Here is a 27,868-nt window from a genome sequence, read left to right as displayed (position 1 = left end):
CCCCCTGGTCCCTTCGCAAATAAACTTTTCTGTTTGCAACAGATTCCCGGCTTTTTATTTCTGTACTAAGCTGAGGAAAGAACCCACCGGGCATTTCTGGTAACACCTTCCAAAGTTATTTTGGATATATAGGGCTCCTGGCAAAAGTCAGTGGGATGGAGCCAGCCTTGCAACGCCAGATGCCGATACTAGTGCTGGTTTGAGTCCTGGCTGTTCACGGTTCATACAGCTCCCTGCTCCTGTGCCTGGGAAGGCAGTGGAATATGGCCCAAGTGCTTGCTCGGGCCCCTGCACATACTTGGAAAACACGGATGGAATCCCAGGCTCCTTGCTTCAGCCTGATCAGCTCCTGCCATTGAGCTTACTAGGGAATGAACCAGCTGCTGCCAGGACTCAAGCTAAGCCCCTGATAGTTGTCCAGGCACCCTCTTGGGTCCATGTTCTAGAAAAGGTCTTTCAACCCCAGCAAGAGAATGACCTTACTTGACCTTGTGTCTACTTTACAGAAGAAGCAGCTGAGGCTGCCAGGAGGGGAGAGAGGTCAGAGCCCAGAGTCACAGCACATATGGGTGGTGGAGGGGAGAATCTACTGCCGAGTGCACGACACCTGGGTGTCCCCCTGCTGTCATCATACTGACCTGCTGGTCCCTAGTTGGCTGTGGGCCAGGCACAGAGGTCACAGTCACACCCCAGAGCACAGTCAGTTTAAACTTGCTCTAAGGAGATGCCTCAAGCTAATAAATCCTCCACCTTGTCATGGAGCCAGGGACAACAGCAAAGTCACAGGTGGGCAAGGAAGGTTCTGACTTGAGGGTCATGAGGGCTGGGAACAGGGGGAGGCTCCTTGCTGTTCATTCAGACAGCCCCACCCAGTCCCCTGGGAGGCACCGAGGATCAGCTGAAGAAAGAACACAAGTGCTCAAACACCCAGGTATCCTGACCAACCTGCTACTGCCTGCTCCCAGCAACCGCAGTGAGGAGAGTGTAGTATACAAAAGAACTTCCTTGCAGGATAAGCTTTATTTTCACATCCCGGAAGCGGAAAAGAAAACACCGGCAACAATAGCGTTCAATTTCCGGGCTGACTCAGTTGCAGACGGAGGCCTGGTGGACGAGGCAGACACACAACCACTGCCTTGGCCCTCATCGACTGTAAACCTCATGGCTGGACGGAGATGCCAGCCAACTCAAGGGCGCCTTCCTGGAGGCAGCCAGACCAGGGACCCGGCCACACCTTTCCAAGGCTCGGCATATGAGCTGGCCCCATCCCTGCTGGGGAAAGGCTCAGGAAAGCCGCCAGGCCCACTACTCCTCTCTCTACTGTCCATCGTTGGCCAGGGCAGGCCCCTGCTGGGCCCTCTGCAGGGTACCCCTGCTCAAGCTGGGCCCATCTGGCTGTTGGCACTAGCTTTCTTCTCTCTCTCACGAGCCTTCCTCGGTCCCAGGAACAGGAACAGCCCTCGCTGGGGCCACCTCCTTGATCTGCCAGCGACACATGGGACACTTGGCTGTGTCCCTGAAGACCTTCCAGGCACAGTGGCTGCAGAAGTGTGTGTGGCCGCAGGGGACCAGACAGCTGTTGACGGCGTGGTGAAAGCAGATGACACACTCCTCGGCCTGTGGGACTGGGGGAAAGGAGAGACACTGGGGGTCAGAATGCAGCCACAGGGCAGAGGGCTGAGCAGTACCGCGAAAATCATGACCTCAAAGACACCCTGAAGATGTCACCAAGTGTCACAGCTGTGATGTACCTGCTAGGGGGTCTTCAAACAGTTCAGGGGAAATGTATGGGGAAAAAAAAAATACACTCTGCCTGCATTTCAAAATACTTTGTATCTCTTTGATTTGTTTTAATTCACAGTTTAATTACACTTTGCATGAATTTCTTGAAGTTACCTTTGTAGCCCTCCCCCACCTTCACTTTCCACGGTGGCAGCAGACCCCCTCCATTCTAGAAATAACTAATAATTCTTAATGACAGGCTATATTGTTGGAATTGTTTTCTGGGTTCTTAACTACTGTTTCTCTTTCTTGTGCCCCAGATATAGCGTGAGCGATCACAGGGGCAGGTTTGGATAACTAGGACGGAAGTGCAGTGTGGACAGGAATTGGTGCTGTCCCTGGTCTACCTGGTGAACCGTTAACATTGCATGTCGGAGCACCTGAATCCTGTCCCCAGCGCCACCTCCCGATGCCAGCTCCCTGCTAAGCAGACCTTTGGCAGGCAGCAGGTGAATGTTCAAGGCCTTGGGTTCCTGTCACCTGTTCAGGAGACCCAGGTTGAGTTGCAAGCTCTCAGCTTTGGCTTCCTGGACTAACCCTGACCATCACATGCATGTGGGATATGAGCAAGTATATGGAAGTGCTCTCTCTGTCTCTCTTTTTGTCTCTTTGTCTAAAAACAAAAACACAAAACTCTAGGCCCGGCCTTGTGGCACAGTGTATTAAGCCACTACCCGCAACACATCTTCCCATATGGGGGATGGCTTGTGTCCCAGCTGCTCTACTTCTGATCTGGTCCAAAGGCTTGGGCCCTTGCACCCACGAGGGAGACTTGGACAGAGTTCCTGGATCCTGGCTTGGCTCTTGGGGCAGTGAGCCAAGAGATTGAAGATCGCTCTTGCTCTGTCACTGTGCCTCTCACAAAAATCAATCTTTAAAAACAAAAGAAATCACAAAAGCACTAGGGGAAAAAATCCATTCAAGAGGTAATGGGTTAAAAAAAAAACTTTTTTATCGTTTTATCTTTATGTCTATTTGGCAAAGCGTTTCCAATGAATAGAGATCAGTTTTGCAAGCAAGAATACAGTCACATTATCTACTCATGCATGTGCTCTGGTCACTTGTGAAATTGACCCAGGTCCTGGTCCACACAGCTGGGAGGCTGCCATTAGGAACCTCTGCTACTTACCTGCTTGCTCAGGCAGCACCTTCTCCCACGGGGCCTGTGGCATGGCTGTGGGGCACCAGCTGACTGTGGGATCTAAGGCAGAAAGGACAATTCAGAGCCCTGAGAGAACTCGGCCTCCCCTCTCCCTTGGCAGCCTGAGGCCAGCAGCCAAGCACCTGTCTCCTTCTCCATCTGCAGCGTGATGGCTGGGCTTCTGGCCATTCCCCCTGGCAGCTACACCTTGTGGCTGTGACCTCTGCCCTATGCCCACCGCCTTCAGTCCTTCCTCTCCTCGCCACCACCCAAGGGCAAGCCCTCAGCCTCACCTGCATCCGGAGCCAGAGGTGCAAGAGACTGCCGTGGGGCCGGACAAACCTGGGCTGAGCCCACCCAGTGCTCCAGGACTGGACCGTGTGCCGAAGGACTGTGCGAACTGCCTGGAGCTGGGGATTTGGACACAAGGGTTAAGTGTCCCTTGGCAAGCCTCGGCTCCCCCTCCCTGGGTCTCCGGCTTTCCATCACTGAGATGCCATCCTGACTGTCGGCTCCTCTTCAGGAGGAACTGGCCAAGGACACTGAGTTGACGGTGAACCCAGCCGCCTCCCCTGCCCAGGCAAAGCTTCTAAATTGGGGGTTGGAACTCACAGGAAGGATCTGCTATGACCTCAAAGAAACTGGCCCGTCACGGGACATGCCCTCTCCTCACCCTGATGTAGACTAGAGACCAGCCCTTTCTGTTAACAGATGTGGGAGCCCAAACTGCAGCCAGTCTCCTTTTCTATTCTTCCCGGCAAAAAAACACAGCTGCTTCTCACAGGCCCTAATCCCTGACAACCATCCTTTGCTCTCCATGACCTGGTCACACTTCCTACCTACCGCTGGTAAAAGGAGACAGGGCTGAGATGTGGTTCCCAAGGGGCCAGAGCTGGTCAGAGTTGGCTTACAGAATTGTGGGTTAGTGGGTCCCTTGGAGCCTCTCCCCCTTCTCTGCCAGCCAAGGTCCTGTACACTCAGTCCCCTCATCCTGACCCTCAAGGAACCGTTGGGGGGTTGTGTTCTCAAAGCCCAGAAAGGGTTGCAGAGAAAGAGAGAATCAGGCCAAGCAAGGACTGAACTGAGTCCCCTAGCTGCCATGGTCAGATACACACACACACACACACACACACACACACACACACACATGCGTACTCACACCCACTCATCACAGCCATCTTCATTATAACCATTTCTATGTTTATAAATGCATTATCTCTGAGAATTTTCATATTTGATGTTTTCTTTATTTTTGTCTTTTTTCCCCCTGTCCTCTCTCTCTCTGGCCATGACATTTTACTTTCTTTCACCTTTTTTTTTTAACAAATAAATAAATAATAAAAAAGATTTCAGATAAAAATGAAGAAAAGGGCCCAGCACAGTAGCCTATGGCTAAAGCCTTGCCTTGCAAGCGCTGGGATCCCATGTGGGCACTGGTTTGTGTTCTGACAGCCCCACTTCCCATCCAGCTCCCTACTTGTAGCATAGGAAAGCAGTCGAGGAAAACCTAAAGCCTTGGGACCCTGCATCCATATGGGAGACCCAGAGGAAGTTCCTGGCTCCTGGCTTCGAAATGGCTCAGTTTTGGCCGTTGTAGCCACTTAGGGAATGAACCAGCAGACAGAAGATTTTCCTCTCTGTCTCTCCTCCTCTCTGTGTATCTGATTTTTCAATAAAAAAAATAAATCTTTTAGAAAATTAATAAAATAAATAAAAATGTAGGAAAAAAATCTTACGTACCACCTAAGGGATGTTTTTAAAACATTGCATAGAAATAAATTCACATGAGATGTGACTTGGGATGCTGGCTTCTGCCATCTCAAGGTGTCTGGGTTCGGGTCCTGGCTCCACTGTCAACACTAACCTCCTGCTCTACACCTCTGGAAGGCCACAGTGGTGACAGCTCAGGTAGCCAGGCCCCTGCCTCCACCTGGGGCACTGTGAGCAACTCCCAGATCTCAATTCCAGACGGCCATTTGGGTATGTGAATCCCAGTAGATGGGGGATTCCGGTCCGTTTCTCTGCCTCTCAAATAGTTAATTAAGTCACATCTGAAAATAAAATTTGCAGAAAGAGGGGATAAACTAACAGAACCAGGGCACACTGGTGTCTCCCGAGGGACTGTTGTGGTCTTAGGCAGCTAGTTCAAGGTCAAGAGCTTGAAAGCCACACCTCTTCCACCTATAGGGTCCGTCTCTTTTCTTTTCTTTTCTTTTCTTTTCTTTTCTTTTCTTTTCTTTTCTTTTCTTTTCTTTTCTTTTCTTTTCTTTTCTCTTCTTTCTTTCTCTTTCTTTCTTCAGATTTATTTTTATTACAAAGTCAGATATACAGAGAGGAGGAGAGACAGAAAGGAAGATCTTCCATCCACTGATTCACTCCCCAAGTGACCACAACAGCTAGTGCTGAGCCGATCTGAAGCCAGGAGCCAGGAACTTCTTCCAGGTCTCCCATGCAGGTGCAGGGTCCCAAAGCTTTGGGCTGTCCTCTACTGCTTTCCCAGGCCACAAGCGGGGAGCTGGAGAGGAAATGGAGCTGCCAGGATTAGAACTGGCACCCGGTATCCTGGCGCTTTCAAGGCAAGGACTTCAGCCACCAGGCCACTGCACCAGGCCCCAGTGTCCTTTCTGCCCACCTACAATGCCCTCCTACCATCACCTGGAACCTGAGAGGGGGTGGTATTGCTTTGTTGGGTAACCACTCCCCTCACAAGCCCCCATAAGTGCCCATGATGGGGGAGGGGCTCGCTCTTGGTCATGTGCTTCTGTCACTCTGGCACTGTGAGTCTTGGCCTCCTCAGTACCTCCTTGCTCTCCAGCTTCCCACGGAGAGACTCCAAGGACTGGTACCCCCTGTGCATGGCCCCTCTGTTCACTGCTTGGGTGAGTCAGTGAAGATGCAATGCTAAGATGCTTTGTATTTCTAGTTTGTTTGCTCTCAAGAGTTCCAGGAGAGGTGAGGCCTGGCAGTAATGCAATGTGGGCAGAGAAGCCAGGGAAAGGTGAATGTTGGCAGTTTTGTGATGTGTCCAGCCTGTTTGCAGCACGTCTCTTAGGATAATTTATGTTGCTGGGGAAGCTGGAATGTAGGTCTTCAGTTTAACTGATGGTTTCACAGTAACGACCACTTGTTCCTCTCAGGGTTTCGATTCAGACTGGATTGCCTGTCTCAGATGATGCCCGTAGGCCAGGTGGGCAGTTGTTCGAAACCTGGCTGCTGCACTTCTGATCCAGCTCCCTGCCAATGCACCTGGGGAAGCAGCTGAAGATGGCCCAGGGACTTGGGCCTCTGCGTCCACATGGGAATCGCAGGATAAGCTCCTAGCTTTGGCCTGGCACAGTGCTGGCCATTGTGGCCGTTCGGGGAGTGAACCAGCAGATGGAAGATCTCTCTCTGTAATTCTGCCTTTCAAATAAGTCCTTTTAAATTGATTATTTATTCATTTGAGAATTAGAACAGGATAAAAAAAGAAACAGAAAGAGAGGCAGAGAGACCTTGTCCATCTGCTGGTTCACTCCCCAGATGGCCAGGGCCAGGCTGAAGCTAAGCAGCTGGAAGCTGGAAGCTCCTACGTGGGTGGCAGGGATCCATACACTTGAACCATCCTCTGCTGTTATCCCAGAAGCTGGGTGGGAAGCAGAACAGCTGGGACTCTCATCAGCTCTCCAATAACAGATGCTGGAACTGCAAGCTGGGGCTTAACCTGTACCAGCCTGCCATGTCCTGGTCCCATCATAAATTCTTAGAAGACTAGTCTGTCCTCCCTATGACCGGGCCTGGAGGGGCTGATATCTCCAGCACCATCCTCATTCCTGGCACTGGGCAAGGACTGACAAATGAAGTGTCTCCCGGTGGCTCTGAGTGCATGAGGGGGCCACCCCAGCCTTCATCTCTAACCCTCACCCTCAACTGTCTGCGTCCCCGCGGTCGCCTCACCCAGTATCTCGATGGCTTTGGTTGTCCCGTAGATGTCCATCACAGCCCAGAGGGGCGCACCCAGGAGCACGTCCCTGCGCAGCAGGAATCGCGGGGTCCTGTTGATTTTGGCGTACAGCCGCCCCCGATGGTCCACCCAGAAGCGGATCAAGTCCCCTACTAGCGCGCTGCCTTCGGGCAGCATGGCCGCCCACGTGGGGCTCTGCTCCACCAGGTCCGGGCACACGAAGGGTGGCAGGTTGGAGGCGGAGATGCATGCGGGATCCAGGCGCGTGAAGCCCACGCGGAGGCCGCCGTACCAGCCATCCTCGCGCTGCAGCACGCGCAACGCGACGCACTTGCCGGGTCGCACGGGTCGCTGGCTGAACACAATGCCATCGTGGAACGTGCCGCACCTGCTGGCCGTGCAGCCCTGCGCGTCCAGACGCACCTGCCCGCCCTTGGCTTGGTCGTGGAAGCGAAGAGCCTCTTGGGGTTCTGGGACGCCTGTGGGACAGGGACAGGGAAAGCAAGATGTCATTTCCTCAGGGAACTCCCACTTCCGTAGGGACCCTGGCACCTTAGGGTCTTCATGTATCCCAGGAGCCCCCTCAACACTCCTCAGCACCCTAGTTCACTTTGCCCTCCCCTGGGAGAACCATTTCTATGTTCCCCAGCTTATACCTCAACCACACTGCATCCCTACACCCGCAATTACCGCTTAGAGCCAAGAGGACATTATCGTGTTTGGAATCTGAGTTACCTCTAGAACCCTCCCTAGGGATGCTACTCACTGTTCTGGCTTTGCTCACGCCCAGCTCCCAGCAACAGCTTCGGGGAACTTAAATGCTATGTCTGTTACATCACATGCTCTCTATGCACCCCAACACAGCCTGGGGGTGAAAGGGCCTCCGCAAGCTGTGGTCCATCCCACTCCAGCAGTTCCTGGCTGGGGGCCGTGTTCCTCCCACTCTGCTTGCTATGCTAATGTCGTCCAGTATCACCCCATGATGGTCACAGCCTGATTATTGGAGCAAAATGAAGCTTGTCAACCTTCCCTCATAGGCTGGAAGAAAGGGGGGGGCGGGTCCCACATTAGCTCCTTAAAAGTCTGGGTTGGGTCTTGGGCTGGAGTGGGCTTTGAGAGCCGGGAACTTCCCCCATGCCTGCAGTTTGCTGTCATCAGGGCAATTCCTAATTGGGCAGGATTTTCCACCCCCACCCTACCCCCCAGGGACTGGAGGAAGCAGGTACAGCTTCCTTGCCCAGAACTGCCCCCAGCCAAACAAGTTCTCAGGCCCCCATCCCTGCCTCTCCCAGCCCCCTCAGGTCCTGTACTTTCTGGGTCAGGGGACAGAAGCCGTGGACTATTTCCTGCTGAAAATAAAGTCAAGGAAATTCACCCAAAACTTGAGCCAGACCCCAGGCTGCAAGGGGTGAGGCATGTTCCCTGCCCCCAGACCTGGTCATTCACCACTGGCACAGCCCCTGATTTGGCACGTGGCTGCCACATCCCTTCAGGCACCCCCACCCTGAGACAGGCTGGCTCTGTTCTGGCACAGGAGCACAGGCCCTGGGGACATCCAACTTCCTGAAATGGCACCCCAGTCTTAGGATCTCTGAATAGGTCCTTCACAAAGCCTAGCATGTCCACTGGCGTGCCCCCTTGCTCATGCCCCTGACCCCAGTGTCGCCTGCTCCTGATCTGGCTGCTGCCTGCAGGGGCTCACCTTACCCACAGAAAGCAATGGCAGGAGCTGCCTGTAGCCCTGGGGTCCTGGATGGAAGGCCAGGGGGTTCTTGAGGGCAGGTGGCTATAACCCAGCAAACCCGGGACGGGGAGACCACCCCCTCCCTCAGCTAGGTCACTGGGTAAAAAGAATTGGGGTAGGATTGGCAAGGAACCAGCGCAGTGGCTGTGGTGGAACAGCTGACCCTGGAGAGAGCAATGCCATCAAAGCCCTCTCACGCCCCACCACCACCCAAGAGGTAGCAGAGACCCCCTCTTGACAGCAGGCAGGCAACTGGCTCATATCCCACCAAAGGCAGGGGCAAACCTAGGTGTCAAATAGGGGCTGTCTCTGCATCCCGGAGGGCAGCCCATACAGAAAAATGGGTCTTCCAGGGCCTGGACCACCAGAGACAGGCCATGCTCAGCTGCAGGGGCCTGGAAGAGGGACCAGCAGAGATGAGCCTGGCCTGGCCATAGATGGGCTTTCCAGCCTGTCCCCTAGGCAGGTGCCAGGAACACAGGCTGACCCCTGGAAGGACCCATTTTGGATACAGGAAGGTGCTAGGAGCAGACCTAGCTCCCAGAAGGTCTGGGGAGGAGGGGAGCTCCCTGGGAAGCACCCCAGTAGGCACATAAGTCTCTTGGCAGGACCCAAGACCCCCCAGGGGACCCTGGATGGGAGTCTGGACATGTACAAAGCTCATCCCATCGCTGGTGACCCCATCAGCCCCTGGGAGCTGGCTCCCCATGACCCCAGGGAGGAACCGAGGGGGTCAAGGGGACACGGATAAATGTGCAGATACCTAGTGGTCAGGGCACTCGTACAGCTTCCTCGTGTTGCCCAGCCGGACTCCGCTTCCTGCCTCAAGCTGGCCCCTGAGCATGGCCCAAGCATGGCCTTGCAAGGCTCCTGGAAGTCCGCTCTCCAGGCACCTACATCCTCTTGTACGGTTCAGTTGATTGGTTACTGTACAAGGTCCAGGGGCAGTGAGTCTGGAAGCTCCCTCCTCCTGCAGGCCTGTACAGGCTCACACGAGCATGCCCCATCCCCAGGGCGCTGGCACCTGAACTGTGAGCTGGATCACAGTGGCATGAAAGGTGTGGACATCTGCCTCCTCCACCCTGCTCGAAGGCCTGCTACTCCCTCAGGGCCCCTTACCCTTTGCCCCAGTCAACTCAGAACACCCGACTGCTGGGCTGGGGAGTGGTGGCGTAGGTATAGCTCGGGAGCTGCCCCTGGGGTAGGAGGGCCAGGTGCCAGAGCACCCTCACACCCATGGGTGCAGTTCCTACCACTGGCCCATTTCCCAGCAGACAAGCACAGTGGCTATCCACAGAGGACCTTCCCTCATGAACCCGTTCCCTCATAAGCTCCCGCTGCAGCTGGGGTGAGGCCAGGTGCCCAGCTGGATAATAACACCTTCACTGCCAGGTGTTAGGGAAGGCTGGTGCCGACTTTTGTGTATTTCTATCCCTGGACAGATAGACCCATCCAAGCTGTAGGATCTTTGTGGTGACATTCTGAGAATAGGGGTGGCATGGGACCAGCCTCCTACTTGGCAAAGACCTGGCTAGAGCAGCATCATCATCACCACCCCTTCAGCTGTCAAGGCTTCGGGGGTACCAGGCACCTGCTAAGCCCTCCTCACAGTCTTGTATTCGCCCCACCTTGCAGGCACTCAGACACGAGTAGTTCACATTCTCTTGGCCAGAAGAGGTGGGGAGTGGTCCCGGTCAGCTTCTTGCCCTGCTCGTACCTGCAGCCTGCTTCCTTTAGGACCCACCGTGGCCATGGAATTCAGTGTGCAGGCTAGTGTGAGAGCCTTAGGGGCCCATCGGGGCCAGGGGGTCTTGCACTGAGGATCACAGCAGCTGCAGGCATGGCTCTTGGGGGACCTCCTTGGCATCTATTGCCCTTTTGATCTGTGCATCTGCAGCCCTGCCTGCTGCCCAGGTGGGCTGCCTCAGCCCCACCCTACAGATAAGGAGGCTGAGGGTCCAACAAGAGGTGTCTGATCCATGACATTCCCTCATCCCCAGCTTAACTCAGCAGAGCTGGGATCACTCGTTTTGCTCCAAGCTTCCCATCTTTCCTGTTACCCACCCAGCCACGAGGATGTGAAACGCAAATGGGCCGTGCAAGTCATTTTATCATTGCAAGGATCCTGGATCCAGTTCCCTAACCCCAGCTGGACTCCTGTGTAGGGCAGCCAGACCAGGGTGAGATGACATCTACCACACCTCCATCCCATCCCATCCCTCCCTAGCAGGCGGTGACACCCACCCTCCACTCCCCAATGCATGCACCTTACAGTGGAAGCAGATTCAGCTCTACTCACCGATCTGGGTGCAGATTCGGGCGCCCATCAGACTGGAATCTGTGCTCAGGTGTCTAGGTCTGGGAGGAAAAGTGTGTTGAGGGCCAGTGACCAGGTTTCCAGAGATTCCGCAGGTCTCCTTTTTATGGCCCCAGGATCACGTTACAGGGTTGATGATTAATTAGATGTTGCTGTCACGAGTTACAATATCCAGGGAATTTCCTGACGAGTTCTCACAGCTTGTCGCTGACCCGCCCTGCGGCAGCTGGCTAGCCTGTAAGGAGGAAACTGGGATCCAAGGCCGGAGATGATTCCAGGGCAGCCTTCACTCCTGGGTGACCAAGGACAACTGGGCTGCACCTTGAAATTACCAAAGTCATGTCAACATGTAGCCATGCCCAGCCCTGTCCCCCCAAAGCTTCCATTGGCTTGGGGGGGACCCAGACATCAGTGGTTTGTTTGTTTTTCTAGATTTATTTTTCTTTATTTGAAACGCAGCGCAGTTCATTTCATGGGTGCCGCGGTTTAGATCAGCCCAACCTGCTCCCAGATCCAGCTCACACATACGACAATGGATACTGCTGTCTTGGTCAGTCTGGCCCACCTCCAGACCCAGTTCTCATGCTCACCAGTGAACTCAGCTAACTAGAGCTGCAGCTCAGCAGGGTAGTGCCCACAGTTCCCCTACCAGGACTGCACCCAGTCCCAGACCTTGTACCTGCCAGCGAATACTGCAGTCCAACCTTACATGACTTGCACCCAGTCCCAGAACTTGCCAGTTGGAGCTGCTGGCCCACTTCTATTATGGCTTCTCTCTCTCACATCAGCAGGTACAGCAGCGTAGCCAACCCAGATGCCAGCTGATGGGTGTTGTAACTCTGTCCAGCCCAGCCCATCCCCAGTCCCAGCTCTCACACTCACCTCAGGAAGCAGTAACCCAGCAGGAAGGTCCACAAGGTTCTCCTATCAGGCCAACTCCCAGCCCTAGGTCTTGTGCATGCTGGCAGGTGCTGTGGCCCAGCCTAACATGGCCAGCTCCCAGTCATGTCACTTACTAGCAGGTACTATAGCCTAGTCAGACTGGAGTGCATTCCAGCTCTTACCACAACTTAACTCAGCCTAGCCTACCTCCAGACCTAGCTCTCATGTGACCCTGCAGTTATCATGGCCTAGCCTGTCATGACCAGCACTCATCTGGCTCTCGCAAGTGGTAGCCCATCTGGCCTTCCCCTAGCCCAGTCCACAGGTATGCTGATGGGTGCTAACTACTCCACTTTCAAACCAGCTCCCTGCTAGTATACCTAGGAAAGTAATGGAAAATGGGTCAAATCATTGGGCCCCTGCACTCACATCGGAGATTTGCTGCCCAACTGGGTTGATCTCAGGACCCATTTTATACACCCTAGGTTTCCAGCAGGGAGGAGGGGGCTCAGCAGACACAAGGGCTCAGAGCCAAGTGTCCCTCCTCCTGCCTCACAGAGCTATTCATCAGCTTTTCACAAGTCGCAAGTCCCCAGGAGTTGTAAATGGTCCTACAGGAGGCGGTCACACCTAGACCCATCTCTGCAGGGTGTCCACTCTGACAAAGCACTCTGGACTCATCCACCCCGTGATTTCTGCAAGGGAAACTGAGGCTCACAGAGGGAAAACAAGAGGTTGGCTGTCACCCAGGAACTCCCACATGGCGACATGGTCACAGACCCCACCTAGGTGCTACAGGCATGGGCCGAGCGAGTGGCTCCAGAAGCCTCCCCACACCCATGGGGGTGTCAGGGCCTGAGGCTGGTATGAGGGTCTTGTGGTCCCTAAGTCAACCTCCTGACTGAGTCCCTCCCACAATCCCAAATCGAGTTCACTGTCAGCTATTGCCCTGGGTGCAGTTCAGGGAGGGCTGGCCTTCACGCATGGGCTCTGGCTGGGGTGGGAGAGGACGGGCAGTTTGGAGGCCCAGTTTCTGCCTTGGGTTACCTGGGATGGCTCCCCTACCTTCCCTAGAGGCCCCCCACCTCAGTGTGTGGCACAGGAAGACCAAGGGAGGGGCCTCATGTTCCATGGCTTTGGTCAGAGGGTGAGGGCAACAACAGCCATTCCCTGGCTGATGGTCAAAGGCATTCCTACAAGCCTGAACCTTCCCACCCACCCAACACAGCCCCTGGCTGGGCTGTCTCAGCATCTCCACCGGACCAGGCTGCAAAGGCCAGTAACCCTGTGCAAGGATCAGCACAGGGGCAACAGCTCCAGCTGGCCCGACCTGAAGTAAAGGGCCTCTTGGGGTGGAGAAACGGAACTTGGCACCCCACACAGTGCCCCAAAGGTCTCCCTGGTCTCTGGGAGCTGCAGGGCCTGCGACTTCCTCCTCACACTTCCCAGCCCTTGGCTCTACCCGCAGCGCTGGTCACTTCAGGTGGTTTCTGGAAGGCTGAGCCCACCGTGTGTTGTGGATAAACCACATTCCCAACCCAGAGATATGTACAGCAGCTCCCAGATGCTGTCACTACCCCCTGGCCACCTGACCAGCAAACTGCCCAAGGCCAGGAGGCCAGGTGGGCCGGGCCCTCCTGCAGATCCCAACTAGCAGGGGTAGGCGGCCCAGAAACTAAGCACTAGGGGACAAGACCCCCTTCTACACATTCTCGAGTTTCATGTGACACATCACCCCCCCAAAGAGGGCACCTTCTTGGTGTGTGAGAAGACAACAGAAGCAAGAAGCCCACGCTCAGACACGGAGACAGAGAGAAACTGAACAGGCATGCTGTGCCCCACCCCCACCGCCCTTTACCCCTAGCCCTGTATCCCATCGCCCGTCCACACCTGCTCTCTGCTCTTCAGCAAACCAAAGGGGGGAAAATGCTTCCCTGCCCCTTGCAGTCTTCATTTCCAAGGGCTCCCATGTTGTGGGAGGATTACATGCCTCCATACCTGTGTCTACTTCTCTCTTGTTCACCTGGCTCACGTGATGGGTGGAACCAGAGTGAGGAGACACAGAACCCAGGCGCTTCCGTCAGACACCGCAGCTCCAAGCCTGGTGTCATCCGTAGTAACATGATCGTCCTGGTAGCGGCTCCTCAGATGCACACAGTATTGTATTGCCAAGGGATCATAACCAACCCTCTTCTGCCCACTGGGAAACAGAGGCACAGAGAAAATGCAATTGGTTTATGATCACAAGGCAGATACATGCCAGAACCGACATCTGGCCCCAGGCTCTGCAGCTCAAGAGTCTGTACCTTCATTGGCATGTTATCTGTAGCTCCTCCCTTGGGACGCTGGGCCCCTTGTACTAAGTATTCGTTGGTGATACGTTTCCCCCATCCGTGCCCCCCTTGTCGCATAGTAGGAGCTTTAAGGATACTAGTTGGTTGTGTGCACGCGAGATGGAGGCTGCCGCGAGATGGAGGGTACATCTTTCTTTCCCTTCCAGGGTTGTCCACACCTCATAGCTGGTAACTGGCCAACTGAGGTTGCTAACGTTCCTTCCAAGAAGGACAGGTGCAGTCTGCAGCCTGTGGCAAGCGGTCGGGCGGCCCCTGCTGACTGCGGTCAGTACTGCAGGATGCCGGGATGCCCTGAGTCTCCGCTGGGACCCTTTTGTATCTGTTCCCCATCGTGAGGAAATTTCAGAAGGTCCATCGAGGTCCCTTGTGGGACCAGGACTGCAGGTACAGTCCACAGCTAGCACGGGCTTGTCAGGGCCAAAAAGGGAGCTGAGAGCTCAGCAATCCTGGAGGCCACAGGGCTGTGCTAGCACCGCCCCCTAGTGGCAGGAAGCAGAGCTGACTGTGAGTCTGATCACCTCTCAGGCAAGGACAGTCCTGGCCCGTCCAGACCCAGCCCTGGCTCCTGAGTCCTGCTACCCTAACGGAGACCTCGGGAGGCAGTGGTGATGGCTTAAGAGACTGGGTCCCCACAACCCATGTAGGATGCCTCAATTGAGTTCCCAAGCTCCCAGTTTTGCATACATTTGGGGAACTAAACTCACGGATGAAAATGGTCTCACTTTCTGTCTCTCAAATAAAATGAAAACTAAAAAACAATTAGCATTTGAACAGACAAGAAAGGGACCAGTTTGTGGTGTAGCAGATCAAACTGCCACCACAACAACCAGCATCTCGTCTGTGTTTGGACCCCTGACATCTATACAGGAGACCCAGATAGAGTGCCAGGCTCCTAGCTTCAGGTTAGTCCATCCCTGGCTATTGTGGCCATTTGAGGACAAAATCAACAGGTGGTAGATGTGTGTGTGTGTGTGTGTGTGTGTGTGTGTGTAACTCTACCTTCCAAATAGATTTTTAAAAAACATCTTTGGAAAGGAAAGCATTGTGGGAAGCTGGGCCAGCGCATGCAGAGGCGGATGTGCACATGGCTCCTGCCACACTGTGTGGCGGTTTCAGGACCACACTGCTGCACACAAAGGATACGCAGGAGAACAGCAGTTTGGGAAGGAGCAGACATTCTTTTACTTCCCACATGAAATCAGCTGAGGTAAGCCAAGCAGGGCAGCCATGGCACAGGGGCACCCAGGCTGGCCGTTGCCCAGCTCCAGCACTGGCCTGTATACTCAGTCACTTTATGCACCCAAAGGGCTGTGGACGCTCCACTTGGCACATCACAATGTTGGGAATAAGGAAGGAAGAAGACTCACAGGGCCCATGTCTCAGCTCAGCTGGCCGCCCTGTGAAGCTAATTTGCTGGAAGGCTTAGGCAACATTTTCATTTACAGCTTCTTGACTGTAAATTACATAACGTGGCCATAGCTGGTTGTCATAGAATCTGAGAAATGAAGCCTTTGTTTAAAGGAGTTGCTGAAAAGCGGGCCCTCTTACATTTTTTAAAGGTTAAGTCATGGGTCCGGCACTGTGGCCTAATGGCTAAAGTCCTTGCCTTGAACGCTCCAGTGATCCCATATGGGCACTGGTTCTAATCCCAGCAGCCCCTGCTTCCCATCCAGCTCCCTGCTTGTGGCCTGGGAAAACAATTGAGCACAGCCCAAAGCCTTGCGACCCTGCACCCGCGTGGGAGACCCGGAAGTGATTCCTGGCTCCTGGCTTTGGATCAGCAAAGCACCGGCCATTGCAATCACTTGGGGAGTGAATCATCAGATGGAAGATCTTCCTCTCTCGTCCTCTCAGTATTTCTGACTTTGCGGTAAAAATAAAATAAATCTTATAAAAAAGTTAATAAAGGTTAAGTCACATAATTTTGTTGTTATTATTTCTGGTTTTACAAAGATTTATTTGTTTGCTTGTTTTTACTGTAAAGTCATATTTACAGAGAAAAGGAGATACAGAGAGAAAGATTTTCCATCCACTGGTTCACTCCCCAAATAGTCGCAATGGCAGGAGAGCCAGTCTGAAGCCGGGAGATTCTTCTGGGTCTCCCACTTGGGTGCAGGGACCCAAGGTTTTAGGCCATCCTCGACTGCTTTCCCAGACCACAAGCAGGGAGCTGGATGAAAGTGGAGTAGCCAGGACATTAACTGGCACCCATATGGGATCCTGGTACATGCAAGGAGAGGACTTCAGCCACTAGGCTACTCTGCCAGGCCCCATTATTTCTGCCTTTAAAAAGACATATTTTATTGGGTCTGCCACGGGAAATGGAGAATTTATCTTGGTATAAATCCAGGTCATCACTGATTTACCCTGGGGAGCAGAATAACTACACCAGGAAGAACAATAACAACCACTGGGATCTTCAAAACAAACTGGGGGCTGGAGAGAAGCATTGACATGGGGACGCTGTGGTCTCCCGTGCCAGCATCCCATGTGGACACCGGTTCGTATCCCGGCTGCTCCGCTTCCAGCGCACTGCTATGGCCTGGGAGAACAGTGGAAGATGGCCCAAGTCCTTGGGCCCCTGCAGCCACATGGGAGGCCTAGATGAAGCTCTCACTCCAGCCCCAGCCGTCACGGCGATTCGACGGGCGAACCAGCAGATGGAAGATTCTCTCTCTCTCTATAACTCTGCCTTTCAAATAAATAATAAATAAAAGCAATCTTTAAAACCAAGACAAACTTTCAATACGTTTCCCTCAGCCTCTGGCTAACGGCTAAGGAAATATCGAGAGAGGGAAAAGGAGTTTCCCAGAGCCTTCAACTCTCAGTCCTGGCACTCTGACTCTACCTCAACCTCATGGCTCTTCCCAGACAGGAAGAAAGAAGAAACTGAAGCAGAGGAAGGGGCAAGACCTGTAACAGGCAAGTCCAACTCCCCGAGGTTACCAGCCGGCTTCTGTTGACACCCTGTGGCTGTGAGGGATGCTGGAAAGTCTCTCTCTCTCTCTCTCTCTTTTTTTTTTTTTTTTTGCTAACCCCATCCAGATAGGGTCCCGCCATCCACTCCATTCAGAGCCACTAACCTCTGTTTGGTAAGTGCCTGCAGCTGGTTTCAGGACCCTGTCATGCACCTGCACCTCTGGCTAGCTCCAGGTCGGGGATTTCCCCCGCTCCCCTCGCCGTCACTGCCTGAATCACAGCCCTTCAACAACTTTCTCCAGTGACTAAAGTATTAGCTGTTTGAAATCGGGCACGTTGGTGGCTGGGATGAGCACGAGGTGGGACGGGAGCGGCCTTGTGAGACTGCTGACACTATCTATGCTGAGTGGGAGTTTTGTTATCAACAGCCAAAAGGCTTTTAGAGCAATCTTACCCCTGTGCCCTCCACACCTGCAGCGTGGGCTCTGTGTGCAGCACTGCTCAGCACACATGTGTTCTGCGTGTGCTCCACACAGCTGCAGTGGCCCCCTCCAGCTCCTGCTGTGTGCCAAAGAGCTTGGGCACCAGAGTGAGCCTCCTGGTGCCTAGTAGATGCAAGTAAGTGGAAGGGGTAGGAAGGGGTAGGAAGGGGTGGTGGGGCCCCCATAACAAGCACTTGTTCATCTCACTGCATGGCCCACCCAGGCCCAGCTGGCAGGACTCAGAAGCCTTACGTGTGTCTGGGGTGAGTTGCCAGGGGGAGGGAAGGAGAGAAGGAAGAAGGGACAGGCTGATGTGGCAGGGGAGTGAGAAGAGAGAGCTAAGCATGAAGACTTGAGAAAACCACCGTTGGGCATCCCAGCAACCAAAGCTACAGCACAGCTCAGCCCAGGGTTGGGGTGGGGCTGGGGCCCAGAGGCAGAGCCCAACGTCTGCCCTCGTGCATTGCCCCAGGGAGACTGAGCAGAAAATCCAAGGGCTGAAGACCCAGGGGCTGCAAGCAAGCAAGATCGCAACAAATGACAAGCAAACTCCTGGAAGGACCTAACCAGGACAGAGGGCTGCAGATGCAGGCTGACCTACCCAAATCCCACAACTCTATCAGCAGATCAGCGATGCCTTCCCAACCACCATCCTAGATCCCTGCCGGCTTCCTGGGTCCACTCAGCACCTGTGAGCGCGGCATCACGGCGATGCTGACACCCCCGTGTGTGCTGGGTAGCGCTCCAGTCTGTTTCTTTTCTTGCCCTAAAGAGAAGCATCGCTGTGCACATTTCACAGATAAGGAAACTGAGGTTACTGAGGTTAGCGACATTGACCAAGGTCACATATTTAGAAAGTGGTGGAACTTTGCAAAATACTAAGTCGGGGAAATGCTCATCATTTGGAGATAAGTTTTCAAGAAAGGCCTCAGAACCCGGGCTTCCAGTTAAGCCTCCGTTACTCAGAAAAGAGAATTCCCCAGAACGTCATGTGTCTGTGTGTGTGTGTGTGTGTGTGTGTGTGTGTGTGTGTGTGCGCGCACTTGAGGATTTCATTCACAGAGCTCTTGATAAACAAGCCAGATCACAGGAAGGGGAAAAAAAAAAGGAGTGTACAGAAATCAGCAACCATCTTCTCTGAATTTACTGCGTGCTTGGAGATCCCCACACAGCAAAAACAAATGTTCAGGCCAACTGGCCGGTGTGCAGTGGGGTAGCATCCACCGCCAACCCCTGGCTCTTGTGGGGAGCTGGCCCCTGGGGTCTCCCCACCTCCCACCACTGCCTGCAGCAATGAAGGAGACCCAGACAACAGTGCAACCTCAGAAGGTGCCCAGGCACCTGCTTGCTGCAGTGGGGCCTGGTACTGGCCACTCTCCCTTGTAACAGGGGACAGCAAGAGATATCCTTTTGGTTGACGCCAGGACATGCTGTCTCTTGGAGACTCCTGGGCCCTGGAACCCCAGGGGTGGCATTCATGTGAAGCGGAAAGGCATCCCTCAGGGAGCAGCCACCGCTTGTTTCCCTTTCCTTTAAAAGCGGGAGGTGTTGAAGGTCATTTGAAAACTGCTAAGAGACAGGATGCTCTTCCACACGGAGGAGAACCCAGCCGGCACATGTGTGTGCACCTGCCAGCGTGTTAGTGCACCCCTCCTCCAGCCACTGGCACGTGCTCCAAGGAGAATCCCCTTCCCAAGTGCCTACCCTGCAGGGGCCAGGTCTGGAACAATCCTTGTCACTTACCCTCTGTGACAGACCCATGTCTAGGAGAAGTTCCACCCCCCAAGTGTATCACAGGATGAGGCACAAGCACCTGTTCCTGCCCACCCCCTGCAGGCTTTCATCTAGCATCCCACGAAGGAGAAGCTCTTGGCCTCCCCTCTCCCCACCCTGCTCCCGGCCACGCACTATATGAATAGATTTTAGTATCAGTAAGTTCCCAGAACGGTCTTACACTTTGGTGCCACTCCTCCCCATAACACAGCAACTCAAGCAGGGGGCTAATGACAGCTCTTCCAACAGGTCAGTGACCATGCTGCCCAGCCCTGCAGTCCTGTGTGGGGGCATGGGCTGAAAGCAGATGCCCTCCTCGCACACTCCTTGGACCTTGACCTTGTCTCCCCTCCCTCCCCCCATGTCTGGTGTGCACTAGCCAGGCCCTGTAGGCAATACTCCATCTTGGTGTCTGTAGGACTCACCCCTGTGCGAGTAGCTGGGTGCCCGGCCTTGCTTACAGGGCAGATTTTGTGCTGAAGCGGCAAGCTGGGCCCCGGGCAGCCACCCAGCAGGCCCAGGCCAGGTGTTCTGGGCAGCCCAGGGAGATGAGCCAGCAGCATCTCCTTCCCCACACCTGTCCTGAGGTCAGGATGAACTTGAGTCCAGCAGGGCCAGAAAGTTATCTACAGAGTCTAGGGGCCTGCAGTCCACAGCTGAGCTGGGGGCAGGGGGCTCCTCCAGGGATTAGAATCCCACTCAGGTGATCTCAAGCTGGATGATCTGGTCAAGGGAAACCCTCTCCCTCCCCTGGGGGGTGGGGTTCCTGGACTGGTCCACTCCACCCCTCCTCTACCCTGGCAGGTCAGGCTCCGAGAATGCTGAGCTTAAAAAGTGAAAAGCATGGATGGGTGTTTATCTGCAGGAATGCCAGTTCTAGAGAACCCTGAGAACGGGTGCACCCTAGGTCTAGGTCAAGTTGGTTGCAGCTGGTCCCCTCCCTCCATCCCCATCCACCAGGCCAGTTTCCAGAGTGGAACTTCCAGATTTCTGGAAAAGCTTTCCCTGCCCCTTCAAGAATCCCTACGCAGTGGGATAGAAGTGGGGACAGAGGGCTCATTAGATCAAGGCTCAGGGACCACCCTGGGCAGCCGGCAGACGCTGCTATGCTATGCGGCTAGCAGAGGCCTCCTCCTCTCCATCAGCTCTCTCCGTCCCTTCCCCCTCCCCCTTTATGAGGTGAGAGGAAGGGGAGTGAAGGGGGGCTTTTGCTAGGGGCCCGAGGGGCAGCCGATGCTCTGGCCCTGGTGCTCCCTGCCTGGCAGTCGCTTGGGTCCCGGAGAAATATCAGCAGAGTTGGCTAACCGAATTTTTCTTTCGGTTTGACTCAGCTCCCGTTTTTTGACTCAGATCCGGTTGGGCGAGGAAAGCGCTTGCCGAAACCCTCACCTAGTCCTCCGGCGGAGGGTGGGAGAGACCGGGGCGAGGAGGCGCTGGGGCAGGCAGGTGAGCGTGCTGTGCCCCTCGTGCCAGTCGCAGCCAGAGCCGGAGCCAGGGGTGCGGGGCTTGGAGGCCAGAGCCAGGGGTGCGGGGCTTGGAGGCAGCACGAAGGGCGCACCCAGCTCCCCACTGCACCAACCCTGCCGCGAGCACCCACAAGGGGGTCGCTGAGGCCTGGGCAAGGCCGGTGGGTGGAGGGTGATCAGCCCACCGAGTGCTGACTTAAGACAGCCAAGTCGAAAACAGCAAAATGCTTGGAAAGCCAATTTTCTGCACATCGGCCGTCGCATGTGCAATACGGGAAGCGCACAGGTCCCGTGCGACTCCCTCGCAGCCGTTCCACTGCTTTTTATTTCCAGTGATGCAGAGTTGGTGGGAGGAAGGACATCGTGGTCGTTATGTTCTTTTTTTTTTTTAAGTGGGGGTTATTTGCGCCTCTTCCGCCCAGATCCCTGGGGCCCTGGGCCCCATGAGCTCCCCGAAACAGCCTTATATTTCTGACAACTCCCATCCCCCGTACCCCGATTCCCTGGGGTCACCCCGGCCTGCCCAGCTGCTACTCTGCTTGCTCTGGCTGGGGGCCAAAGCGGTTATGCTTGTCGCCCCTGCCACTGACTCACAACGGGGCGGTGGGAATTTCTGAGCTGTTTCAGAACTTACCCAGAATATGAGGGCTTTCAGGCAGCTCTGTTTATTTAAAATTTAAAAAGCCCCAGAGCCAACAAAACATGACACACGCTGCCTGCCGCAGGAGGGAGGTGGTGGCGTGGGGAGGGGCCTTCCCCCAGCAAAGGGTCTATCTGCTGGGCTAGGGCCTGTACCCCGGCCCTCTGCCCCAGGCTGTGCTCCCTGCATGCCCTCTGATTTGCCCTGAACTGGGGACAGTTGGGCTATTGCGCTTAATGCATGAAGCTGCACTGGAAAAGCTGGGAGCTGCTATTCTCTCATGTTACAGGTGAGGAGCAGGTGCATGGAGAACCTGCCCTGATCTAGGACACTGGTTTTCTCACAAAGATGCCCAATCGCTTGCTTGCTCTGCCAAGGCAAGTCCCCAAGCCTGTGCTCACCACCTCCCTCGTGAGCAGCCCTGTGTGCAGTTCAATAGTCCAGCTCCAGCTCCTGCCCTTGCTCCCAGAAAGGATGCAGTGGCAACAGTGGCGGCAGTGGCAATGGCAGATACGCCCAGCAAAGAGCCTGTGACCCAAGCTGCCAACCTGTGGCAGGAGGGAAGCAGTGAGGAAGAGCCACCTCCAGTAAGGGACAGAGGCTCAGGAACCATCAACCAGTCGCATACGGTTTGGGACTGACCTCAGGGAAACCAGTATGTTCCATGGCATATCAGAGGTGTCCGCTGGGAGGGCTGAGACACAGCCTTGAAGAATGGGGAGAAGTTCTTCAGGTATACAGGGTAGGGACTACTGCGCCAGGCACAGAAAAGTATAGACGTGCAGTGTGAGGAGTGTGGGTCAATGGGGTGACAACTCCCACCCCTAACCAGTGCAATTGTATTACCTGACTTGTCAGCTCCCTGACAAGCACTGGGTGCCACAGCTATCTTTACCCCAGTCTCTCTCTCTCTCTCTGAAGCCCTCTGCCTCCCATGCTGGCTAGTGCCACTCAAGCAGCTCTGGAAAGAAATGACTGAACCTACAGCAGGGACAGAGGACGGCAGTGACAGAGTAAAGTACCCTAGACCAAGGCCATGGCTGAAGATCCCACAGCATGAGTGGGCAGCTGGATGGCATTGGGGTGGTGATCAATTCCATACCTCAGCTGGCTGGGTGGGGCTCCAGATGTAAAGGAAACCTTGAGGGGCCGACGAGCAACTGACTTGTGACAGCAAGTGTGTCTGTGTGTGTGTGATTCTGTGTGCAAGCTGTGATGAGAGACCCGTATGTGAGCACATAGATGTGGTAGACACCTGTGCCCCGGGGTAGGCACACTACAGCAGACGTGGGGTCTGTGGGAGTGCTTCAGGGTCAGCATGGGAAGGAAGCAGGATCTGGGCATACAGGGGACAGTGAGGGTCTGGGTTTGCCACAGTGGACTCTTTCTGCTAAGTTCTGCCTCAAGCAAACCTCACAGCAGTGGCAGGGAAGGGGCTGCCCCTGACTGAGGGGAAGAAGGTGGGCCTGGCCTCCAGCTCTGGGGAGGGTAGGGGGAGTGCAGGAGGCTGAGTTCTTAGGGCCCTCCAAGCCTAAAACTCTTGAGAGCAGCCCCTCCACCAGTACCCGGGCTTCCAGGATTGAAGAGGTTAATGCAGACCATCAAGGTTCTCTCCAGAACCTTCACCTTGCACTCCTGCAACCTGGCCTGAATCTCCCAAAGAGGAGACTGTGGACCTAGAAACTACCGTCTGAAACCTGGAAAAGCTGAGAGACAGGGAGGGGTGGTCCCAGATTCCAGACCCAGGTCAGCAAGGCCAGGTCTTGGGGCAGAAGGGTCAGTAACACAGCCCCGGCTGGCCACTTTGGTCCCCCTGAGCAACAGCCTGCATCCCCAAGCTTAGGGGTTGGGAGAAATGTCAACATTGCAATTCAGGCCTGGCGGCCCCTGGCCTACCACAGGAGGGTCCAGCCCCTGCCTTGTGCAGCCTTACTTTCCGCCAAGTCCTCTCAGTCTTGCCCTTTGCAACGTAACACAAGTGCTGGCATCACGCCCCCGCCGCCCCACTCCACATGGCTGGCTCCACACCATCTCAACAACACAGCAGCTAAAAGACTCAAAACGTGAATGGAAATTGGGAACCCCCCTCTCCTGTCTGTCTAGAGGGAAATCAACACCTCGGTGAAGGTTTGGGACCTCTCACCCCTCCCTGTGTTCTTAGCCCTGCCTTTCGTGGCTGACACCAAGAGAAGGGCCCTCCTGCTTCTTGGGCTCCAGCGGCTGCTCCCTCACCCTCACACAGGACACAGATCGTCCCCAAAGGAGGCAACATCAAAACTGCCGCACCCCGGGGGCCCCTAATAACTGGGTAAACTGAGGCCCAGGGGCTGCAACTCTTCCTCCCTTTGTTGGCCAACTGCCAACCTCTCCCCACTCCCATCCCTCCTCCCCCGCCTCCTGGTCCAGTCCTGCCCAGTCCCTGGAGCCTGCCTCCCCCTTTGATGTAAGCTGATATTTTAATTCTCTTACAAGGAATGGTGTTTAGAGAAATGACTTAACTGGATTACTCATCGTCTATAATGACTTGGCTGGGCTCCAAGGCTATTCCTAGATGTGACGCTTGAGGCTCTCTTTCTTTTTTTCTAATACCAAGAAATTACCGCCTGGCTTATGCAGCAGCCCGCTCCTACACACCCCCCTCTGCACAGCAACCTGGGAGATGTAGTTCAGGGCTGGTCCTGGGAGGCCCACCCTCCCCACTGAACCCCCAAGTCTAAGCTTCTTCCAATCTGTGTTTATCTTGAACTCACCAACATCCTGGCCCACAGGCAATCCTTGCTAGGCCCTACTGTGTGCACTTGCCCAGTATTTACTCCCTGATGCTCAGTGTTCTTGGCTGTATATGGGTTTCAGTGTTTACCCCGGGGTGGCATTAAGTTAACTAATGTACGTGAGAGGCTCTGGTGATGTTTGATGGACCATGACAGGCATGGTCAACCCTCAGCCCTGACCTTGGCTTCATAACAGATAACGGAATGTGTTTCATTTTCTTTTTTTTTTTTTTCCTTTCTTCCTTTCTTTCAACAGAGTGTTTCTCAGCAGCCTTTGTCACTGGTGAAGTCTCCAACTCCTGTTCCTAAGCTTTCAGATCATGCTCTGGCACTGGCTATGTCCCAGTGTCCAGCTTGGAATGGGCATGCAGCAGGACTGCGTAAATTGCATGCAAGGTGAATAAAGAAAGCTTTGACTGCTTTCCAGTCAAAGCACTGGAATCAAGGCCACAAGCTGGGTTGGTCCAAGTGCAGGTGACAGCCCAAACTTGATCACCTCCTGGCCCTTTCCAGGGGAGTCCTTCTCTCACTCTTATAGTTCTGCAAGCTCAGCATTCATGGACCTGCACCTGTTGGCAGCTGTCTGGGAATTGGGGTGTAGGCAGGGGTGCCAACCCAGCCCGAGCCCAGATAAGGAAGTTCTCCAGGTGCACTGGAGGGCAAGACCAAAGCGGGGAGGGGGGGGGAGTCTCAGACAGAACTTCCTTGAGCCAGCGTAGATGCAGAGCCCAGCGTGGCCAAGGCTTTGGAGCTGGGGTTCAGTTGCCCAGTGTTGGGGGAGCAGCAGTGGGGCCTCCTTGTTTGTAGGAAGTTGGCCCTTGGCCATCTGGAACTCTGCCTCTGAGCTGGCACCACCACTGCCCCACGCCCCTCACCCCCAGCAGCTTCCCGAAGACCAGAGCTATTCTCGTCTTTTTCTAAAAGAGGCATTTGAATGCCTGAGCCGATTTTTTCCATTCCTGAGCAGGGGTGTCGTCTATTTTCGGACACTTGTTGTTTTCCATGAGTTGCAAATGCCACTCTGAAGCTGGCCTTTTCCTGGACAGCGGGTGTGAATGGGTGGGATGGAGCTGGAGAGGGGGCCGGGAGAGGGCCGGGAGAAGCTAGGCAGCAAAGCAGAACCAGCCAGCACTAAGACCGCTTCTCCTTGGAAAACAAAGCCCCAGGGAACCTTTTGCAAGGGCTGAGCCTGGGATCAGAGCTGCTCCACACAGAACGCGAGGCTGTGCTCTGCTTCCTGAGCGCTGGCTGGATGTGCCAGTCTCAAAGGAAGTAACAGCTCTAACTTGGCTGTGTGACCTTGGGCCTGATGGCCTCCTCATTGAAATGCAGCCGAGGTAGCAGAGGTGTGGGGGGCATGGAGAGAAGGGCTGCCCTTGAAGGACTCCTAGATGCTTGTGGAGGATGGCCCGGTTGCCATGTCAGAAATGAGACCCTCAGGAAGTGAGGCTGTGCACTAGGAGGCAGCTTTCAGTTCAGTCCTAGGGGAGCTGTTGTGAACTCCTGGGCCTTGAAAGGGTTCTAAAGGGGGCTTAGAAAGTTCTCAGCAGAACTCACATAATCTCAAAAAAAGATGAAGAGCTATGGTGAGGTAATTAAAGACACTGTGAGGAGTGAACCAGGGAACAGGACCTCCCTCTGCTTATCAAACAAGTAAAAATTATTTTTAAAAAAGATTTATTTACTTTATTGGAAAAGCAGAGTTACAGAGAAGCAGAGACAGAGAGAAGGACCTTCTATCTGCTGGTTCACTCCCCAAAAAGCCACAAGGGCCAGAGCTGAACTGATCTGAAGCCAGGAGCCAGGAGCTTCTTCTGGGTCTCCCAGGTGGATACAGCGTCCCAAGGGCTTGGGTCATTCTCTACTGCTTTGCCAGGCCACAAGCAGGGAGCTGGATGGGAAGTGGAGCCGCAGGGACATGAACTGACACCCATGTGGGATAGCAGTGCTGCAAGGAGGAGGATTAGCCAATTGAGATGTCGTGCCAGCCACAGTCTGTGTTCTAATGAAATGATTTCCAAACGCCGCTGTCAATCAAAACAACCACTTGTGGAATGGACCAATCGTTATTGTAGCATTTGCTTAAAAAATAAGACCATAAGGCAATGCCACATATCTTCCTATAAACACGCTGCATAGGGAAAGTGCTGGAAGTCTTTACCCAGGCTTATAGTAGCCGTTACCTCTGTGTCAGAGACGGAGCTGACTTTGGACTAATGTTGGAGAAGACGATTGATTTGTAATGTTTTCCCAGGAAGAGCATGTTTATTCGCTACTGGTGATCCAGTTTTCTGAACTGAGACACGTAGACACATCAAGACTTGCAGGTGGTAGGCACTCGTACCTCGTGAGGTCCTGGGGCTGGGGTCCTGGGGTCAGAGGTGGAGGTGGATGGGGGAGACGCTTGGGCAGTTGTAGTGTTTATATGCTTCCAGGGGCAGGTGCTGGCTTTCTGAGGCTTCGCACAGCAAAGTCTATACTACACCAGCCCTATCCGGATGGCACAACGACCCAGCCCATAGGAGGGGGAGCCCCTGCGTGGTAAGTTAGTAAGTGCCTCATCCATGGGATGTCTAGTCCAGGAAAGATGGGCTGGCCTAGATTGGAGCCCCAAGGGCAGTGTCCAAGGTGCCACTCCCTACCGGGGCTGGACCAGTCACTCCCTGCGCGAAGTGGCTCGGGGAGCTTGCTGGTGGCTTTCCCATTAGCGTGCTTTCTGCCACAATCTCAGCTCTGCTGGAGGGGAGTGTGGCTTGTAAGCCTGATAATGGGGCGCACTGTTTTCATCGCCATTCATTATTTGATGGGAGAGGAAAATTGCTGTGGTGAAGTAGCTTAAGCCTCTATCTGCAATGCTGGCATCCTACATGGAAGTCAACAAGCTCAAAACTCGAGGCTCTGCTTCCAACCCGGTCGCCCCCACTAATGTGCATGGGAGGGCAGAGGAAGATGGACCAAGTGCTTGGGCCCCTGGCACCCATGCAGGTGAACCAGATGGAATTCCAAGCTCCTGACTCAAGCCTAGGTCCAGCCCTGGCTGGCGGTGAACTGGTAGATAGGCGACCTCTTTCTCTCTGTCTCTTTCTTGCTAGCTAGCTACTCTCTGTGGTCTATGCAGGTCCAAGTGATTGCTGCCTGGGTGGCACCTCCTGCCCCCTCCCCACTCACCCTTAAGCCTCACCCTCAACAGGACCTGTCGCCCTGTCCATGCGACACGTGTGGATATTGGCCATGGCGCACAGGCTGGGGACATTGGGCATTTCTGGGACCATCACAGATCCTAGGCCAAGGGCTTGTGAGCTGATGCCAACCACCGCCCCTCCTGTGCCAGACATGGGTAGTACCCAAGGCCACCTTTAAGTCAAAGTCGGATTCAACCAGTGTGAGTGAGGAGGATTTTCCAAGACTCTAAGTGAGGCGCAAGGCGGCAATGATTTCAGCGTTTCCTGCCCCAGCTCCTCTCGGGTGGAGCGGGGAGCGGGAAGCCTGCCTGAATCGCATTCTAGGCATCCTGATCCCTAAGCCCAGGAGAGGGAAACGCGCACTACAACTCCCAGAGATCCGCGGGCTCTGGGGGCGGTCCCTGCCCGTCGCGGGGTAACCAGGCCCGCCAATGGGGACCCGGAGCGGGGCGGAGGCGCTGCCCGGGCGGGGCGG

The 27,868-nt window shown here is 54.6% G+C and overlaps 1 protein-coding gene across 1 annotated transcript; it reads right to left on the bottom strand.

Moving 5' to 3' along the window:
* Nucleotides 1-1,355: 1,355 nt before the first annotated feature.
* NEURL3 (neuralized E3 ubiquitin protein ligase 3) lies at nucleotides 1,356-27,444 on the bottom strand. The gene is made up of 6 exons (XM_040993351.1): nucleotides 27,393-27,444; nucleotides 26,556-26,580; nucleotides 10,907-10,965; nucleotides 6,824-7,342; nucleotides 2,912-2,983; nucleotides 1,356-1,625 (listed from the first exon to the last, which is right to left on the bottom strand). Exons 1-6 carry the CDS (start codon nucleotides 27,442-27,444, stop codon nucleotides 1,423-1,425), a joined length of 930 nt encoding a protein of 309 aa, XP_040849285.1. The 3' UTR covers nucleotides 1,356-1,422.
* Nucleotides 27,445-27,868: the final 424 nt, after the last annotated feature.

Source organism: Ochotona curzoniae, unplaced genomic scaffold (genome assembly GCF_017591425.1).
Source record: "Ochotona curzoniae isolate NIBS_2020 unplaced genomic scaffold, NIBS_Ocur_1.0 contig_883, whole genome shotgun sequence".
Classification (NCBI taxonomy): Eukaryota; Metazoa; Chordata; class Mammalia; order Lagomorpha; family Ochotonidae; genus Ochotona; species Ochotona curzoniae.
Note: the sequence above shows the minus strand (reverse complement) of the source record. Positions and strands in the feature narration are given on the sequence as shown.